The sequence below is a fragment of the Glandiceps talaboti genome, chromosome 10 (assembly GCF_964340395.1).
Source record: "Glandiceps talaboti chromosome 10, keGlaTala1.1, whole genome shotgun sequence".
NCBI lineage: Eukaryota > Metazoa > Hemichordata > Enteropneusta > Spengelidae > Glandiceps > Glandiceps talaboti.
This window is the reverse complement of record NC_135558.1, coordinates 13467312-13488100: the sequence shown is the minus strand read 5'-3', so window position 1 is coordinate 13488100 and position 20789 is coordinate 13467312. Positions and strand designations below refer to the sequence as shown.

At 36.2% G+C, this 20789-nt stretch overlaps 1 protein-coding gene across 1 annotated transcript; it reads left to right on the top strand.

Moving 5' to 3' along the window:
• Window positions 1-5750: 5750 nt before the first annotated feature.
• LOC144441041 (LIM/homeobox protein Lhx3-like) lies at window positions 5751-20091 on the top strand. The gene is made up of 6 exons (XM_078130551.1): window positions 5751-5903; window positions 6173-6347; window positions 12809-13011; window positions 15159-15316; window positions 16348-16513; window positions 19162-20091. Exons 1-6 carry the CDS (start codon window positions 5813-5815, stop codon window positions 19521-19523), a joined length of 1155 nt encoding a protein of 384 aa, XP_077986677.1. The 5' UTR covers window positions 5751-5812; the 3' UTR covers window positions 19524-20091.
• Window positions 20092-20789: the final 698 nt, after the last annotated feature.

Sequence of the window (20789 nt, the reverse complement as noted above, 5' to 3'; positions counted from 1 at the left end):
CGGTGAGTCGCCCCCACGAATCCTTAGCTGTCGTCAGTTTAATAGCCACTGAATAGCCTCCTGGTACTTTTACATTATGCCTTCCATAGACGACTTCCCTTGTCATTTTGGTAAGTTCACAAACATTTCCGTTGATGTTTAGAAGTCGACGGATAAATATTATCTTTATTTATAATTCAATTCTGTCTCGTTCAAGGTTGGACATTTAAAATTAGATTTTGTACAGGTGGAAATCCAAACTATAATCTCGTATAGGTATTATCAAATAAGACTTTATTTATAATCAATAAGGAAGTCATTTCTGAAACCTAATATTTTAGTCAGAGTTTAATACAGTCTGTCTGTCTGTCTGTCTGTCTGTCTGTCTGTCTGTCTGTCTGTCTGTCTGTCTGTCTGTCTGTCTGTCTGTATGTATGTGTGTGTGTGTGTATGTATGTATGTATGTATGTATGTATGTATGTTTGTGTGTGTGTATGTATGTATGTATGTATGTATGTATGTATGTATGTATGTATGTGTGTGTGTGTGTATGTGTGTGTGTGTGTATGTATGTATGTATGTATGTATGTATGTATGTATGTATGTATCTATGTATGTATCTATGTATGTATCTATGTATCTATGTATGTATATATTTGAGGAATTGATATATGTGATAAATTGAAATTAAACAATAAACTTAAACTATTGTTGTTGGTAACTTTAAATCAATTTGAATATACCCCCCACCTCTCTCCAGAACAAAGTAACGGAAAATATCTCAATATATGTCTTCATTGTTATAGTCACAAGTTGACATCAGTCTAATAGCGTGTGAATTCTTTGTTTCTATTTGTTGTTAACATATACTGGCACGGTCTCCTGGTTTTCAATAGGTAGATAATTAAAATGACCATTCTCTTTAGAAATGGAGATTCAAAATTAATTATCTCCACTAATTACACTTATTATCTATTTCTTTCATTAATCAAGGTCTCCTAGTTTTCACGTCTACCACACTGTGCGATTTACAGTCAATAAATGTGTTTTGCTGTCGGTCATTAATTCACTTTTCGCACTGCTGGTTTGTTTTCATATATGTAACGTTCCTTTGTTGATGGTCCTATAGAATTGAATGCATCTTCGCTTTGTAAACAATATATGATCATCGCCTCGCTTTGTTTCTGTGCGTAGTAGAAGATAGAAAGATCAATTTCTCTATGCTATCTATGGCTTCAAGTATCTTGAGCCGCACTTAGTCCCCATCATTACACTTTGGTTGTATTTTGTTTTACTCCCAGAATTCATAGCAGACTGATAATAAATTTACTGGTTTTATATTGAATCCTGAAAATATTTTGATATTATTTTTTTGTATCAAAGATTTGTTTATGAAAGGTCTTTATTTATAGTGTTTACTATATCAAGGCTTACGATTGTATGAAAACAATTCAATGTTTAACATAACGGTACTTTAGATTATAAAGACAATTCACCCAAAAGAGAGAGAAGGCATAACAATTTGATAAAATTTCAGTTTATTTCATTACTGTACTGATGTATGAACTTTTGAATAATTCAAGATGCACCGAGAATAAAAAAGTATGATTAGGTCTACAAAAAAAATAATTGTTTGGTTCCGGTTACTCGACCCCACCTAGTTTTTCACTGCCGACCCTAAACATTTTTTTTTAAGTATTCGAGAAAAAAAAAATAAAATCGCAAAAAATTATGAAGTCTCATAAGAAATAGTGGATGGAGAAACTGACATCGACTTAAAAAGACATTCTAAAACTGTTTTTTCCCAATCTGTAATGACTGTACATCTGACCGGAAGAAATAAACAACACAGAAACCATTTGGAAAACAATGGAAAACCTGAACTAGACACTCATGCAGAAAAAAATAATGATATAAATTAAGAAAAGGTACCTACCCCACCTATTCTAAAATTGAGCGTAATTGGAACCACACATTTTTTTTATTAGGCCTTAGTATCCAAGCGTCTGATGAATCTCGATTTCGTCAATAAAAAATGTTTATATCAAGGTGGTCGTAAAAGTTTACATCGTGAAAGAGAGGAAGATGTGGATGATATAATAGCACTGGCTTGTGGGGTCCAATTCATTCAACCAGACACCTTAGCATGTTAACAATCTGTTAGATTGCTCTCTGAAATTTCGGCTACTTCAGGGTAAAGGGTGTTGAAATTGACGTCAGAATAACCTCATTTCTGGTGGTTAGAGGATGGGGCATATTGAGGTCACGTGACGATGCCATGCGGTAGGGGGCACTCTTTACTGTACTATCAACCACCTCGCAGCAGGTGTACCGAATTACCAATAAACGAAATGAGAAAATTGAATTTATGATCTCCTGGGACGAGGGGTTAGGAATCGTATAGGGATGTGATGTGTGACTGCCTGTGAGGTGAGTGACTTATCACCATGGGGGGTTGATTGTTTGTCGGGTTGGGGAACTTTAACTGGCAGCGTCCTGGCGACAAATCACCGCCCAATCAACCAAAAAATCGCGCATTTAAAAAAAAATCAAGTGGCGCGATTCGAGTATTATGAGAATTGATGAAAATGATAACAGTTTTGACAATTTAACATCGATTTACTCAGATTTTGTCTGTGGCTTTTTTTTTGCTAACTATCATTTCATGCTAATTCTTCTAGAGGTAGGGGTTCTTGACCAAACTCTCTATTGTGTGAGGTTGGCAGCAAAGCAAACTATATCTTGTGCAGTTATTCGTGTTTTGTGATCCAATTTAACTGTACTCATTCGCTGATCATAAAGTTGCAGTCCCGTGAATCAGTACAAAGAGGTACAATAAATATTCGATGCAAAGAATTTGCACAAAAAGATTTATTTCATAACCCTTCCTCTGAATAAATGGGCAGATGACGGCCATTCTTCATCGTGAGTTCTTACAATGCCGTAAAAAAACAACACAGAGGGATGGAACAGCCGACAGCCGAGAGAGACCGCACAAAATCGTAAAACGAGAAACGCCCCTAAAATGCTCCCACTTTGCCTGATTTTAACGGAATATTCTTTATCGTTGAAAGCATATAATACACTTCTTTAAACTAATTTCACCTCTTATATCACATTTGTCTATGTCTGACACTCAACTTTAAAATAACTTTGACACTTTTCTGTCTCTGGCGTTCACTATTTCTACGTGTTAGTAAATAAAGTCTCCCTTTTCTGTTTTGTATCTTGCAGATAGAAAGAGAAAATACGGAAAGTTCAAATCGAAAGGTAAACTAAATTTTTATCCCTTAAATCAAATCTTTTTTTTTTTCGAGTTTGAATAATTTTGCGAACAAACCAAAAAGGACATCGAGAGAGAGGACTTCTGATCATGAGCAATTTTATGAGACCGTACAAGTGTAAACGCACGATGTTAATATCGCGTTTTAGAATTCTTTTAATCGTTTCCGCCGTCCCCCCTGAAAATTGTAGGGTTTCCCATGTTATTAGGAACCGGGCGATGTTTTATTCAGGATTCCTTTAATGACATCGTGTAGGTAGAAACCTTTCAAAATCATCCCTCTCTGTCGATCTCATTCTCTAACGATGTTCTTGTCTGAGATTTAGTGAAAATATTATATCATTTGGTGAGGAATGATTGGGAATCCAGTGAAAATCTACACACGTGCCGATTGCTCCAACCCCTCTCTCTTTTTCGTAAGAAAGTAATAAGTTGTCGCAAAATTGCCCGTGAAGCCGTACGGTGGAGATTCGGGAGTTGTCGGCGAACTGATCTGGTGTACGTACTTTGTTTAGCTGTATAACGACGTATACCATATGGTGCTAAAAAGGCAGATTTGATTATCCACTTCCTTTCGCGCCTGCCGGTAACAACGCCGTGGTTGTATCAGGAGATAAATCGTAACTTTTAAATAATATCTGACCACAGTTCTTCCATAATAATATTAGTGTTTATAGATTTTACAACTTAGGAATTAGTGAGCGGGTTTCGGATCTTTATAACTGGCGATATTTCAGTCAAAATACTCACGAGAACATGTTTTTCTTCTTCTACTAAACTCTTTAACAATACAAATTTGTTTTTAGTCCGATTTGATTCAACTACGATACATTTATTAATATCGAAATCTCTGTTTATGATTGTTCATTATTTCATCCTAAAAAATGTTCACTGAATGTTAAATATTTTGTTTTCCCATTTGCCAACACAATTACAACAGAAAATAAATGAAAACTAAATCTTTGTAAAGTTTATGCAAATTAATGTTAGTAGTTTCTAGATGTAGATCAAATTGCTGGTGACTTTGGGTACTTTTTTTAGCATTACCAATAACTTTGAACCATGGACGATGAAGTTCGTGTTTGAATCAGGATGTTTGATAGACTTTTCATGATTTCTATGTTAGCTGAAGGAGATAGTTGAAAATTATGTTTACGTGTATTCGTGATAACTTCGACACCACCACTGTAGAGAAAAATGACTTTTTTTTACTTTGAAGGTAAAATCAGGTTTACTTTACATTGTATATATATAAGTGTATGATCACATGATCTTGGTTTCACGTCAAAAATTGATAAGGGGGATTACCTTTGATATTAATTCCGTATCACCATCAGACGTGAATAAGCGTTATCTACGGATTCGGACGAGAAAGAACGAGACTGTGAATTTGTGGCATTAGTAACAAAACATGGTGATAAAAAGTTCAGACACATTTTCCCTTCCTGTACCCTCTCCCCCTCCACCTTGTTTTCAAATTCAGGACGCCCTCATTGGCAATTCAATCATCAAATATTTTAATCTGTCATTTTCCCCCCGTTGATTTATCAAGTTTCATGTGTTAAAGGGGCACAGTCTGTAATTTTACGGTTTTTGGTGGTTACATTTGTTTCATATAAATATATTTATAAATTACGTATACGTTATTGCAATTATAAAGGGGTATTGAATCTTGTCTAACAAACGGTGAAGTTCTCACCCAGAATTCGATTATGACATAATTCTTTAGTTACCGATAAATTCAGAAGACACCACAGTTTCAGTTTCAACTACTCCCTGTGTCATATCTAACCCCCGCAGAATTTCTTTTTAATAACTTTTTCTTTTTAATGTGTATTGACTGTCTGTGTATTGCATGCACCGATTTTGGTTAAAATAGAATTTAGTTATCGACTAGTGTTCCTTTAAAGTGATGGATTGCCAAAAATTGTGTGACATGAAAATATATGCTCTGAGTGTTAAAGTACTGTCATAGACCGACATTTATTTTTGAAGTTGCGATTTTCGAGAAAAAAAGTGACAAAAGTCGATAATGACAGTGAAGTTTTGCGATGTCACTGAGTTAGGGAAATATTCCTAGAGCGTGGAGTCAACTAGACTTCCGAATGGTTGAATTCATTGATGTTAGAATTGGTGAATTAATTTGTCTCTCAGCGTGAATCGCTTCTGTCTGGAGAAAAAAAAAATATGACGAGGTACAATTTGTATATGCTGATCGAAACACTATAAGAGGATCGTTGTGATTGGTTGTCATCGCGTAACCACGCCCAAGTGTATGCTTAATCGTGGGGATTATTAGCCAATCAGGTGAAGTGATGTAAATTGACAGTTTGAGGAGATTTTTATGCAGTAGTGTGTCACTCGTTGTTACCATAGAGTACTGTCGGTTGGTCTTTTACGAGTCCCCTGCAGTCAAATTGATCAGAACGATCTTATTAGTCGACATTGCCGTCACAATTCGGGTCACGACTCCGTAGTGATTGTCCGTCGTCAGCGTCGATCGTCTTTGCGGTTTGCATAATTTCGGGAACTTTCTTTCCGCGCTTCAGAATGAACTCTTTAGTTTTTCCGGTGACGGTGATGGAATCAACAACTCTCAACGTCGAAGCTCATAATCAGATTAACACGTGCAAATCCTCATGTAAGCCTTACGTACAACTTTCCGTATATAATATCCATCTCTTTAATTATTGTTCATTTCAACGTGTACTTTATTTTCATCTCACTCGACTACTCATCATCTGAGCCGGTCTTCAACATTTCATAGAAAACCTTTTTTTTTGTTGTGTTGTGTTCATCATATTTATCAACTAGAACTTAAATTGTTCGCTAAATGCAAGCACGGATGATCTCATCTACAGACGCTCTCTTTTCTCTCTCTCCCTCTCTCTCTTTCTCTCTGCATCACAGCTCAAATACCGAAATGTGCTGGGTGTGAGCATCCAATTCTGGATAGATTTATTCTCAAGGTTCAAGATCGGGCTTGGCATTCAAAGTGTCTGAAGTGTAAAGATTGTCAATCCCAACTCAACGATAAATGTTATTCAAGAGGTGGTAACGTCTATTGCAAAGAAGATTTTTTCAAGTAAGTATACTTTTTTTTGGTCAATTTTGAACCCTAAAAATTAAGCAGATAGTTTTGGTTTTCAAAGTTCCTTTTAGAGCTAGAGAATATGAATTGAAAAGGGAAAGGAATTTCATCCGAAGATTAGGTATAAAAAAATTAAAATTGATATCTTTGATATTGATAATAATATATTCTTGATGTTGAAACGGTCTGAGTTTTGCTTGCCACGCTAAAATAAAAACCGGGAATGTTTTTCAACGTATCTGTGGTGTCACAAATTGACCTGATGTTAGTGAAAAATGAAATGCACTTGTCATTTTGAAGTAAGCAACATCGTACGTTTATTAGATGGCGTGCAGAAGCACGGTTTGTTTGTTTGATTAAGTGAGATGTTCGCGACATACACAATTGTTGACACAAAATATGAAATTATTTACTTAAATTCGAAAAAAATGAAGCTACGTTTACAAAATTATACTTAAATTCAAGATCAAGCGTATGTGTTGAATTATATAATCGTTCTGTCGAGGATCGTTTGTCTAAATTGACGTGAAGTTGACCAGGGCTGAAAGTGTGTTGAGTCTTCTTTTATTTCAATGCGGTTTCCGTTGAGCTGTGTATGCTTGCAAGCTGCTCAGTCACCGCCGGATCTCCAAAACACTTCTCTCTGTGTAATACGGGGGAGCTTTTGTGTAAAAAAAAAGCCAGCATATTTACGTAATGTTTTATGTTAAGTATTAAGATACGGATGCAGTTGAGGGCTATCATGGGCTCGAAGCGATTACTCGGTGAAGATTAAAGACTCGTAAGGCGATTATCAGCTTAAAGGGGATATGGGTTCATCAGACGAAGGGTGATTATTGCATGTAGGGAGTTTTTGCGAATGATGATATCGAAACACAACAAAACGGTCCTTACCCTCTATTTAGTCCATAAAGTGCGAAATCATAAGTTGCAATCTAACAACCCTGTGTCAGGATACCGACTTGTTACTAAAGGCGAACCTTCACCTTGCCCGCCAACGCACACAAGCTTCCGTAGATAAAGGAATCGAAAACTCGTTAGCTAATTACCTTTTCGCGAAAATTCGTGTTTTAAAAAATACAGGCCTGTCAATCGCCTTTCTAGAGGCGACCTAAATTTTTATACTTAGATGACACGATCGTAATTTGATGTTGAAAAGTGAGAAATCTCCTCATGTTATAGAGTATGTATGTGTACGATGGGGATGGTAGTATAGGCAGATCTTGTGAGTGTTTTGTTGCTTGGTGTTACACGAACATTTGATGTGAATGCTATTCAGTGAAAGTTAAAACTCAAAAGTTGATTCACACTCGAGGTAGCAAGTTCATGGGTAACTAAAGACAAGTGATATTTGTGTGTATGTATAATGATCTGAAGTTCGTGTATGTATGTATGTATGTATGTATGTATGTATGTATGTATGTATGTATGTATGTATGTATGTATGTATGTATGTATGTATGTGTGTGTGTGTGTGTATGTATGTATGTGTGTGTGTGTATGTATGTATGTATGTATGTATGTATGTATGTATGTATGTATGTGTATGTATACGATGTATGTATGTATGTATGTATGTATGTATGTATGTATGTATGTATGTATGTATGCATGTATGTATGTATGTATGATGTGTGTGTATGTGTGTGTATGTATGTGTGTTTATGTATGCATGTGTGTATGTATGGTATGTGTGTGTGTTTGTGTGTTTGTTTCAAAAACAAATGAATGATCTTATAAAGGCAATTTTGGGTCTAGTGAATTTACGTAACTTTGACGATTACTGAACATTCTACAGTTGAGTGAATTTACATAAAGAACACACATCAGGAGATTATCTTGTAGATACTTGTCGTAACAGCAAAGGAGGGAAATGACATTTTCTTTCTATTAAAAATTAAAAATACAACAGAAATAGTATATTTACTCATCCGAATATCACGGAACGATTCGTGAATACAGCAGTGACAGGTTTTAAAACACGAATTCCAATTCCACTAAAACACGTTGCAGTGTTCAATTTTTCCCCCTAGATGTCGAACTCTATGCTTATATTGTAAACACAAATGTTGTAGAAATATATAGTCTCTGTCGGTTTGTATCATTTGGAGATTCGCTGGACTTAGACACTACTTTTACAATTATAGCCTTCAAATGATCAGCAACTTTGCCAGATAAAAACATCCGCGGTGTCAATTCTGTCTCATTCGATGAAACTCTGTGTAACTGAATAGTTGAAGATATAAAACCCCGCACAATCTGGCAGACGACAATAGCTGTCCTCAGATCACAAAACATAAAATTGTGTTTGTGTTTCGTATTTTTTCCTTGACTATATACTACTGTGCTAGTTCTGATTAAATTGCAAAAGGGGACCAGAAGTAGAGACTGAAACTGGAAGAGTATAGTGAAGCCGACGAATTAATTTGCAAAGTTAGCCGAGTGTAACATAGGGGAAAAAATATTAATTTGGAAGTCACAGGGTACACAGCAATGTTTATCCACCAAAACTAATCAATTAAATGGTTGTTGAATGGAGCTAATGTTTACTATTAATCTCCCAAAATGACGATGGGGAACTATACAAAGACAGAATATCAGCAATTTCTGACGCAGAAACACGTGATTACTGTAGCGTTTTTTTTTCATGACAAAGCCCTCGGGGGGAAAGCCTCAGGCTGTGTGTACTACACTTTGTCAAAATAGCCACCGTGTTTTGTCAATCGGTCATCCCTGAAGTGCCAACGTTTACCCATGTTATTGAAAAGTCTCTATGTTGTGTATCTATTCTCATAAACACAAAGAAATCATCCAAATTATATAACTGTTACAATAAAATTAATACCCTTTCCCTTTCCGGTGTTCTGGTGCCTGTGTAATTCCCCCGTCACAAAAGGTATTAATTTTCCGACTTCAATGAACAATTTTGTAATACAGACTCAGGATAAGTTTACCTTCGGGATACTGTATTACTGTACATAACCATTTAGTATCGTCATTCCACAAACGTTATTACATTCATACAAGATGAAGTCAACGAGTTGAAAGTTATTCCAGGAAGTTGAGTGTGTGCGTTCAGTGCAAGTAATCTAAACATTCTCTACTGCAACAGTTTAAAATTATGCATTGCAGATCTCAAATCAGAAAATAAACCAACGCAGCATTTCGATAAAATAACAGAGTTTCCGATTTGAAATCTAATATTCATCTAAAATTGCACTGCTTTGATATAAAAATAACTGTTCAATACAATTTTTCAAATTTAATTCACATTGTTAGCATACGGTATTGGATGGCTAAAAATAGATTGTTTACTAATATGATGGGATATCGATGTATTTATCAAATCTTGAAGTGTTCATCAAGAGCGCATTTCAGGCTTAAAAAATAATTGGTTACCCAACCCGCCTAGCTTTTCACTGCCGACCCTAAACCTTTATTTTACGTATTCCATAAAAAAATAATAAAATCGCAAATATTGTGAAGTCTCACGAGAAATAGTGTATGCGGAAACTGACATCAACTTAAAAAGACACTCTAAAACTGTTCTTCCAATCTGTAATGACTGCACATATGATAGGAAGAAATAAACAACACAGAGACCATTTGGGAAACAATTGAAAACCTGAACTGAACACTAACACAGAAAAAAAATATGATAAAATAAAATACAAAATTCTACCTACCCCACTTATTCTAAAATTGAGCGTAATCGGAACCGCACAATTTTCTTTATTTAGGCCTCAGGTGAATTGGAATGTCTATTCCTGTTATTTGCAATAAAAAAAATGAGTCTTAATATTTGTTCACGTTGAAGTTTATCATCGAACAACAAAAAATTGAATTTCTGCTATAAGAAAAGGACACAAAACATCAAACTCTATGGTTTCCCTTGATTTATTCGTATTGGTGGATTTTTATATAAAATATAAAGATAGAAAGAAAAAAGATGTACGTATGAATGCTTTTGTCTAAATGCCTCTCAGGATAACATTTTCAGATCACATCGAAAACACAGAAAGCATTAACAAAAATTAGATTTCAATTTTTAATGAAACGGAACAATACAAAAAATCCTCCATGCGATCACTCTCCGCAACTGTGTTGGGACTTCTGCGTTTACTCCACTCTATCGAGCTTCATTTTTTTTGAAAGTATATCAAACCCCGATGTCTGTTAGTGCTCTTACTTTGAATAAAACCCTCTCTGCGCGATCTTTCTCTGATAAAAAGGTCAAAATTCGACACAAAAGTTGACCGTTTCTGTCAGCCTCCGTATTCTTGGAAATATTTAGAAATCTGTTAAACCCCTTTGCCATGCATTCAATGTATGATCCGTGTGTGTACTCCAAATTATTTCAGGTTTTTATCGGTCGTATTTCCTAGCTGTCGAAATCGAACTGTTGCCTTTATCTTCAAGTCGATGGAAAATGGTCTTTTAATCTCCTTCTATACTGTATTAGTCGCTAGGATTGCCTATAATCCGGTCACCTTAATCCCCGCCAGTAAGGTATATATTTCATATGGTTTCAAAGTTAATTGCGTGTAGAGCCAAAGTACATTTCTACACCGTCTCTATATCGTTCCAAGTCTTCAAAGCAAAAATGGCGGAAATCTTGCCAAAAAATTTGCCACGTTCAAGTTCAGCTGTGGTGTATTTTGTACATGTATGTCGTACTCGTACATCCTACAGAAAGAACTCCGACCAACGTTTTGGAACGTACACATCATCACTGACAGACCTAACTAGTTTTTACTTTCAGGCACTCGAAATATACAATGGATAATTTCCCGCCAAACGTCAACGCAAAAGAGTCGGTATTATTTGACAACTTTTTGCTGATTTGCGAGTTCATTTTAGACAAAGTTTAAATAGAATATCTCACGTGACAAAAATATGATAAAATTAAGATTAAGGACAGACAGTAGCTAAAGATATTATATTCACAATACTAGAAATATTAAATCTCTGTATTGGAGCCAGCGATGTCGTCTGCTCAAGCAAAACAATTTTTATGAATCCAAAACATACTTCGAAGCACATACACACAAAACATTATCGTGTATTTCGTATTATTATGGTTTGTGTACAAGTTACGGATATGGTTCAGTCGACTTCTGGGAATCTATTGAGTGCGCTGTGTCAGCAGTCTGATGAGGTATACAATTCTACGGATTTCAATAAATGGTCTTCGTAGGCTCAGTTTAACCGCTTCAAACCATTAACTTATGCCCTATCTTATGTCTACGAGTTCACGATCCCTTCATATTTTACAAATCTACCAGGCTTGACATTTGGACCTTTGTTTGTCCCCTAGTCATAAATCACCAAACCGAATCGTCGGATTTCGGACGCCATATTTCGACTGCACTGTCAGACATTAGGTAAATCTGCCTGGCTTTATCGCTCCTCTTTGACAAAATCCGGCTTATATATCTTACAAGATTTCCCGAGGATCCTCCTGTTCTACTGATGTCTTGTTTTTATCCATAATGTCAAGAAGTCTTTGATACCCGATGAATTTTTAATATAAAAGAGTTCTTCGTTAAATTTGAGTATTCGAAAGATAGAGCCACACGAAAGCAAACGGAATGTTAGAATCCAACATGTTGTCGTCAAGATGTCGTTTGTGGAATTTAATGTAGCGTTGAGAATTTAGCCGAACGACAAGTGTTCGTCAGAGTTCTGTCCAAAGTTGTGTTGATGGATCAGGTTGCTTTAGTGTTAAATCCGACAGATCAAAAGTATCATAACGTTCGTGTATTAGATACTAGGTGGATGTGACGTAAAGTTGACGACATTTGCGGAAAGTAGAAAATAATACAAACTCATTCCTTTCTACAAGCAATGGAAACTCCGCTAGAATATATATATACGAATATTCATCGACTCTAGTTTCAAAGTTACTACTGAAAATTTCTAATTACGAAGTCAAAAATTAATTTGGGATTCGCTTCCAAGAGACGTTTTGACTCCCTGAGCAGAAATTTCAGTCGTAAAAAAGATGTATACCAAATGTATCAACCACTGAAAAGCAAAAGCTAGAGTACACACAAGTCATTTTTATGAGAAAGTCGATTTGAATTGACAAATACTTGAAAAATTACTGTAAGAGGAAAACATATAAGATACATGAGATTACTGTATTTTATGTTTCCTCTAGATCTAAACTCTAAGTTCGAGGAAAATGAATTTTTTATAGCTATTAGATATGTGAAGTCACATTATTGTGTCATCGCTTTGTGTATTTTGTAAAACACATACAATATATCTGGGACAAGCGTGTATTTGCAAGTAAAAAATATTTTGACTCTAAGCTAGGGAACAGTAATTCACGAGTTTTTTTTATGTCATTGGAACGTACAATCTTTCTCAATCCAAAGCCGTCTTATAAGGATTAGTATTATCGCACGTTTCATTGTGTTCTAAAGTTAGTTATGTCGCTTTTTTTCCAGACGTTTTGGTACTAAGTGCGCAGCCTGCGAGCAAGGAATTCCACCCACCCAAGTAGTTCGGCGAGCCCAAGACAATGTTTATCATCTTCAATGTTTTGCCTGTATTATGTGCAATAGACAATTAGCTACGGGCGACGAGTTCTACCTCATGAACGATAATAAACTAGTCTGTAAACCCGACTACGAAGCAGCAAAAGCAAGAGGTGAGTATGACGTTAGTGTCAAAGGTCAACATTCGAACGATTAAAATGAAAAAAAAAATATCTCAAATTAAAAAAAAAAATATCAACACTGGAGTTCACAACTCACTGTTTGAGTACAATGGCAGTCTCCTTTCACGGACGAAGTCAACCGTCATCGTTTTGGGGTACGTGCGCATTTATTTCAGCATGTTTAAGTACAGTTTTGAATATCGAGCGAAAAAGTAGCGACAAGTCACTATTTACGCGGGCTATATTGAACGATTTGAAAACTCTGGAATGAGATAAGATGTCGAGAGAACAGGAAACTATAATCCTTACTAAAGTTTTGAATTTACAATTAGAGCAAGTCAATCTGAAACAGAAAGTCGTCTGCTTCGACAAAAATGTTTTAAGTTCTTAATATTGCTACGTTTCATCGTCTGTATTCACAAAATCTTTCCAACAATGCCACACTTTCTTCGCCCGAGTTATCATAATGTTACCAGATCTTCGCTAAATCATGTAGTACAGTGTAGCAATGTATAATTTAAATGAATATTCAGATACTACAAAAAAAGTGCCAGAATCAGAAGAAATCAGTTACAGTGTAACGGTAGACTAAGATAATGGTATCGTTGGCAACGAAAATGCAGAAAAGTTACTAAGATTATTGCCGAGCCAGAGAGTGAAATGTAGCAATGTTAGTAAAAAAAATTTCTTGTCAAAGCAGACGACAAAATGTAGCAATTTTTCTGTCGCGCCAGACAATGAAATATAACAATGTTGGCAACACTTTGTCGAACCAAAAAATGAAATGTATCAATGTTAGTGAGATTCTTGTTTAGCGAGACAATGAAATGTAGCAATGTTGGTATTTTGTTGTCAAAACAGACGACCGACAATTTGTAGCAATGTTAGTAAGTAAGATTTTTTTGTCAAGCCAGACATTGTTCTGTTTCAGGATCATTGGTTTCAATTACATGTACATGAAACTGTGCAATATCCATAATTCCTGTATCAGGTGCGAGTGGGAATTCTACTTTTGCTTTTTAATACAAAACAGTACGGTATCCAGTTTCGCCATTTTGAGTCTGACTGTATCGAATTCATATGGAAATTTCAATGATATTTCTCATTTCCTTGTGTTTAGTTGAGCCACTATCGCAATCCGACCCAAGTAGCAGTGATTTGCAAAGTGAGTTGTCAGACGTTAAAATCAAATATTTTCCCCCTCCAAAAGTAATAATTGTGTATATTTTCCAAACAAAAAGGAATGGTTTTGAATAATGGCAATAGCCGAATTTGTGATTCAAGTATACGAGGAAGCGCAAATGCTGTAAAATCGCCACAATGTCAGATATCATTGCAACTAAAGTTTGTAACACTCGACTTTTGATTTGGCCACTAGAATTTATCATTGAATATTTTACTCACAAAAAAGCGTGAAAACAAAGCATAATTGTATCTATCTGGTTGTATTTCGAGTTAGAGAATCAACAATTTATCGCAATGTCCAAGCACTAAAAAGAATTGATGTTTATTTGAAGGCAACATTGCAAGACGGGCCAAAATATTACCAAACAACTTCTTTACCCCTTATATGTAAATTTATGACATATTTGACAGTCTGTGACCTTTATCTTGACCCCGACTTGTTCATATGTATACAGTACGTGTTTGATTTATAGACATTGCATTATGGGGTTATTCGAAATTGAGATACAACGGCGCCTCGTTGTCAGGTGTCGCGGCGATCCTATACTTCAACATGGCGCCAATTCATTTCTGAATAAACGAAATTGAGATACTCAAATTTCGTGAGGCAGAAATACATTATTTTAAGAGTTCGGTATCTTCAGAATATCTACCTTTTAAAACAGAGAGAGAGAGAGAGAGAGAGAGAGAGAGAGAGAGAGAGAGAGAGAGAGAGAGAGAGAGAGAGAGAGAGAGAGAGAGAGAGAGAGAGAGAGAGAGAGAGAGAGAGAGAGAGAGAGAGAGAGAGAGAGAGAGTACAGATACATACTAGGCGAGGGGGTGGGGGATGTTGTGAGACAGTCAAACTCAACGATGGCATAAGTACATAATTGGATATTCAGTCTACCAAACTTTATGCGCCAATATTTAGGTTGTCTTATTGAATATACATTTCCTTGTTGTTTGTTTTCCAGATATAGAAATGGATGCGTCTAACAAACGTCCCAGAACAACCATTACTGCAAAACAATTAGAAACACTAAAAACTGCATATACTAATAGTCCAAAACCAGCAAGGCATGTGAGAGAACAATTATCAAACGAAACGGGGTTGGACATGAGAGTCGTGCAGGTAAGTCTACCGAAATCTGTAAAAAAGAAGAAGAAGAAGACATTTCTTAGCTATGTTTGTTTACATTTACAACAGTTGTATCGACATCATCAACATTAGTATCGATTTAACCTGGAAATTACTATTTTGTTAGATTATCTCTGGTTTTGCTGATAAAATAACTAAAAGTTAATTGCAAGGTCGTTCCCGCGACTTGTTTAGGCTATTACCTAATTGTAACAAGTTTTGACCGCCCAGGGCACTCGCATAAGATACAAATAAACAGATAGTCACGGATGTAAGCAGACGTTCGTTAAATATTTTCGCCACAATCCCGTTAGACTTTTGAAAGAACAGGCAATATTACTGAGAGAGAGAGAGAGAGAGAGAGAGAGAGAGAGAGAGAGAGAGAGAGAGAGAGAGAGAGAGAGAGAGAGAGAGAGAGAGAGAGAGAGAGAGAGAGAGAGAGAGAGAGAGAGAGAGAGAGAGAGAGAGAGAGAGAGAGAGAGAGAGAGAGAGAGAGAGAGAGAGAGAGAGAGAGAGAGAGAGAGAGAGAGAGAGAGAGAGAGAGAGAGGGGGGAGGTGCGAATTACATTCTGTTATGAGAGTTTGTACACTGTTCAATATTTAGCAACACATTACGGTCTTTGAAATACTCAAAACTTAACAGCGACCATGAACATTTGAGTGTAGCGACTTTCATTATCCGTACGACCTGTTCTGTATTATCTCAATTTTATCCCCAGGTAAAGTTAAAAGTAGTTTTGGATTTTATGTGATAGATATTGGACAGCCATCAATAAAACATCCCACGAGTACAAGACTGGATTTTATATTTGTCGTCAAAACTGAAAGAAGTAGCGAACAGAGAAAATATAGCATTGACAGTTGTATAAATTATTGAGGAAACTCGAAACCATTCACGAAAATAAGAGTGAAGTCAGAACCACCTGATTCAAATCTAGGCTATTAGTTACCATGGTGACGTGTCCCAGAGCTTATAAAGAATTTGAAGTTTCATTCTTGTTTTTTTTTGGCGTGTGTGTCTGCAGGTATGGTTTCAAAATCGTCGTGCGAAAGAAAAACGCTTAAAGAAAGACGCCAACCGCCAACGTTGGAGTCAGTACTTCCGTGGTATCAAGCGATCGAGAGATTCGGGTAGCCCACACGAAAATCACATTTCACCGTCAAGCAATTCTGACAAAGATGGATACGAAGGTAGGGTTACATCATGGTCTTAGTTTTGAAAGAATGTATGTTGCTTAATTGAAAAACAGTTTGAGTTGATAAGGAAACCTGGTGCCTTTTAGTACGTTTCCGTGTATTTTACTTATTTTTTCAGTCGACGTACAAAGTATGAACACTTTGACTTGTGTGTGATCAAACATTTTAATTCTTGATAATCATATTTTGATGATCGATGAAATTACTCCTAAAAGAAAACAATACATTTACTTTCAAATTGAAAAATTACTCGGTGGAACAACAAAACAGAAATATTAAAAGATGGGCATGTTTGGTCCAATTTAAATCCCATATTCCGAGTCAAATACTCGTGATCTTGAATTCTTTCTGAAAATGCTAATTCCTTCCTTTAATAACAACTATTCAAAAAAGACACAAAAGGCAAGTTCACCGCTGAGAGAACCAAAACTGAGAACCACGACGTTTTAAGAAGGAGAACATCGGACTTATCCTTAAAGTTCAGCTCTCCTCTGAGCTAAAACCTCTTTTGACACTAAGCATGTACTAAACGAGTACAAGGCTTTCGTTCTATATGTGTGGTAAAAGTTTAGCCCCCCCCCCCCGCCAATTGTAATATCTCAGAAAAGAGTTTTGAAAGATAGTTGGAGTGCGTGTTCAAGGAATTCAATAGTGTGGAACCCGATATTACTATTCATAGCGTAATTCAAATGAAATCATTCTATAAGTGATCCGCTTTGAGAGCAAACGAACACACAGAGAAGAATTAAAATTCCATGGCTTTAAAAAAAAAGGGGGGGGGGAGCGGCGAAAAGAATGGAATTCACTGTAATATGTCGAATTATGAAATAGCTAATCTGTAAAGAAGCCTATACCCATGTGTTAAATTTAATATAAGCCGATAAGTTCCTTTTTAAAGTATCTTCCCAGAGTAGAAGAATTTGCCCATAATTTCATTTTATTGGACGTGGAATTGATACGTTTTGAATAGACTGCATTTCTTGATCACTAAATCCGTTTTTGAGCCTGAACTGGCGCTCTCAAACGCACTAAATTAAATTGGTCGCTGTAGAAAAGAACGCAGTTTCCTTCAATTGTCCCCACTAGTTAATTTTCTTTCCCGGAATGTTCGTTGTTGTAAATCAGTAGGGGTGATTCCTTTTTTTTTCTTTTACAAATTGTGATCAGTGACTAGGCGGAGATTTAGCCACGATATTAAGTGACCTCTCGTTTGACCTCGCACCGGCAATATTTCCCTCACTGTCGGAAAGCAATCTAGTACAGACAATTACAGTATTTTACGCAGGCTTTCTTATCATTATTTCACACGTGATTTACTCGACAGCTGCCTTTAAATTCCGATGCCTCTCGCGCACGGATGAAACATTTTGGTTCGCCTAGAGCAGATGGTACACGTAGAGTTTAAACTAGAAACTGTCTTCAAGTGTGGCGTTAGAATATGTTTTCAATATTGAATTCGAACTAGCAAGTAAAAGTCGTGAAAGTAAAAGTCGTTTCTGAAGTGTTTTATTTTTATGTTAAGTCATATTTTCTCAAAAAGATGTGCAAAGAGAAAAAAAGAGAGTATGTTTATTTCATGTAACAATTTCATTTGAAATGAACTTTTCATCTAAGTAGAAATGAGTGCAGATGTACATTTCATGAGATTTCGTTAATCAGATTAAGATTCTAATTAATTAGACTAACACCTGATAAGCTTACGGCTTCATTTATCATATTGTTATTACCGCCTAACCTGAGACAGTCAATGAGAATTATCGCGTACAGGAAAGGGTATATTTTTCTTAATTCGTTGTCTTCTTCTTCTTCTTTTTCTTCTTCTCTTTTTTTTTTACATTTTGTCTTTTTACTTCGATTTCATACATATACAAATGTGCAAAAGTACAGATCACGAAGGCACGCCACAACACAATATGTAGCCGAACACACCAACAGAACACAACAGAACACAACAGAACAGAACAGAACAGAACACAACACAACACAACACAACACAACACAACACAACACAACACAGCACAACACAACACAACACAGCACAACACAGCACAGCACAGCACAGCACAACACAGTACAGCACAGCATAGCACAGCACAGCACAACACAACACAACACAACACAACACAACACAACACAACTTGTAGAAAATATCAGAAGATAATGTACCCACGATACACTCAGCTACATACAACGTAGTATTATGTTTAGATATTCGAAACAGTAGAGTTGTGACTGTACGTGTAAGATACAACATCTCATGACAGCGATGTGCACAACGTCAAAGTAAGCCATCAGTTTTTATACGAAGCGTACGTATCGACTCAAGACAGGCAAATTTTAAAAGAAGACACGAAAACACTGCATGCACAAAACCTATCATCTCTGTTAGCAAGACAGACACACTTTAAGAATTTAAGACACTATGTGTACAAGACTAGCTAGAAACTGTGTTTGCTATATATATTCGCATGAAACATGTCCCAGTCGCTGTTTTACCTTAGTTACGTACCCCAGGGCGGTCTGTGATTCTTCAACTCTAGATCCCAAACCCTTACTTTTTAACAACAACGAACTCTTATACCATGGTGTACAAATTTACAAGTTTCATATCTTACAAAATTTCCTTTGTTTTCTTCTTTCAGATGAAATGAGTATTAATAACAATAACTCGAGTGTTTACGACAGTGGGCTGGATCAACAACCTTCACCGCTATCGCTTCAAAACGGCTCCAGTTATGTTGAAAACCACTATATGCAAAGTAATGACGGTTACCCTATGTCACACTCTCCCAATTTACCCAACAATCCTCCACGCATTGTCCCTCCGATGGTTTACACTGAAGGACCAGGAGGCATACCGGGAATGATAAGTTCCAGTAGTCAAGGGGTAGGGGAAGCAATGCGGGTCATGGCCGGTGCGGGGGACATGCCAAACGGTGCACCGCATCCCGGCTATGCAGAATTTCCCCACAGCCCATCATGGCTTGATCAACCGCAGTATTGAAGATTGCCTGCGTATTGTATTGTACGAAATGATCATTTTGAAAACATTGAGACGATTGTTATCGATCGACTGCGGCTCAAGATATACAACGGAACAACTGGAGCCCAGCGGTAGTTTGAACGAACTGTCCGGGGAGAACATTGATTGACCACCGTAATCATATAGGAATGCTTTCGAGGAACGACACACAGAAACTCTAATGAATTTTCTTTAATTGAAAATCAAGGAGCACTTTATAGCTACATTTATTAAACGAATTGGTTTTGAACTATATAAACCGTTAAAATTCTTTCTTTCCTTTTTTTGGCGGTATGTTTTATTAAAATGCAGCCCCTAAAGTCAACCACTCTGCTGAAAGGGTGTATGGGCATTATTTATGACATTTTCACAGAGGACTTCATCAGCCCGACTCGCACATGTTGTCAATTTCACGAGTAGCCATTAATATGAATGATTAAATACGTATTTGTTGATAATGCTATGAATATACGTTATAGTTGAAATTAATTTGGTAACTGTGGAATATCACGAATATGTACAGCACAAAACCGCTGATAATATTCAAATTAGAAAGCAAATATAGGTCAAAGGTGACGTTTTTCTGTTCCTAAGTCCTTGCTATTATGAACAGGTTATTCGTGTTTCATCTGACCTGGTCATTTTGTCATTTCTTTTTCATTAAAGTTTAACATTTCTATGGAAACTACACACGATTTTTTTTCAAATGCCATTTTGTTTCGCTTTTTGCTCATCTGCACCAGAACCGCGTATGACTTTAAATGTACCAACTTAATTTCATATCATTTTGTAAATGTTTCATTGAATATTTTGTCGATCGAAAAAAAAAATACCCGCATACTCTACTCAATTGTAGCTTCAATTTGTATCTAATTTTGTTTTCCGAAAACCAATTTTTCAACTATTACTTTGACATTGGTTTCGGTACGTACACAATTGAGTTTACCGGCCCAGCTTATATCTCAAATCACTATTTTCGTTAGTGGTCTGTGCTTACATGTAACTGGACTAGACCCGGGGAATATATATACCATTTTGTTATAAGATCATACTTAAAGTTTAATACAGAAAAAAAGTTGCCGAGTTCGAAATTATTCGGACAGTTTGACAGTATTTGTAGACGCTAACGTCATTTTTTTCAGTCAATAATATTTTAGACTCAGAGCTGTATTTTTTCACATATCGCCCCTTGTGGTCACGGTTTTTTTTTGCTAAACCGGAGTAATTGTCTTTTTATTCTGCAAGTTT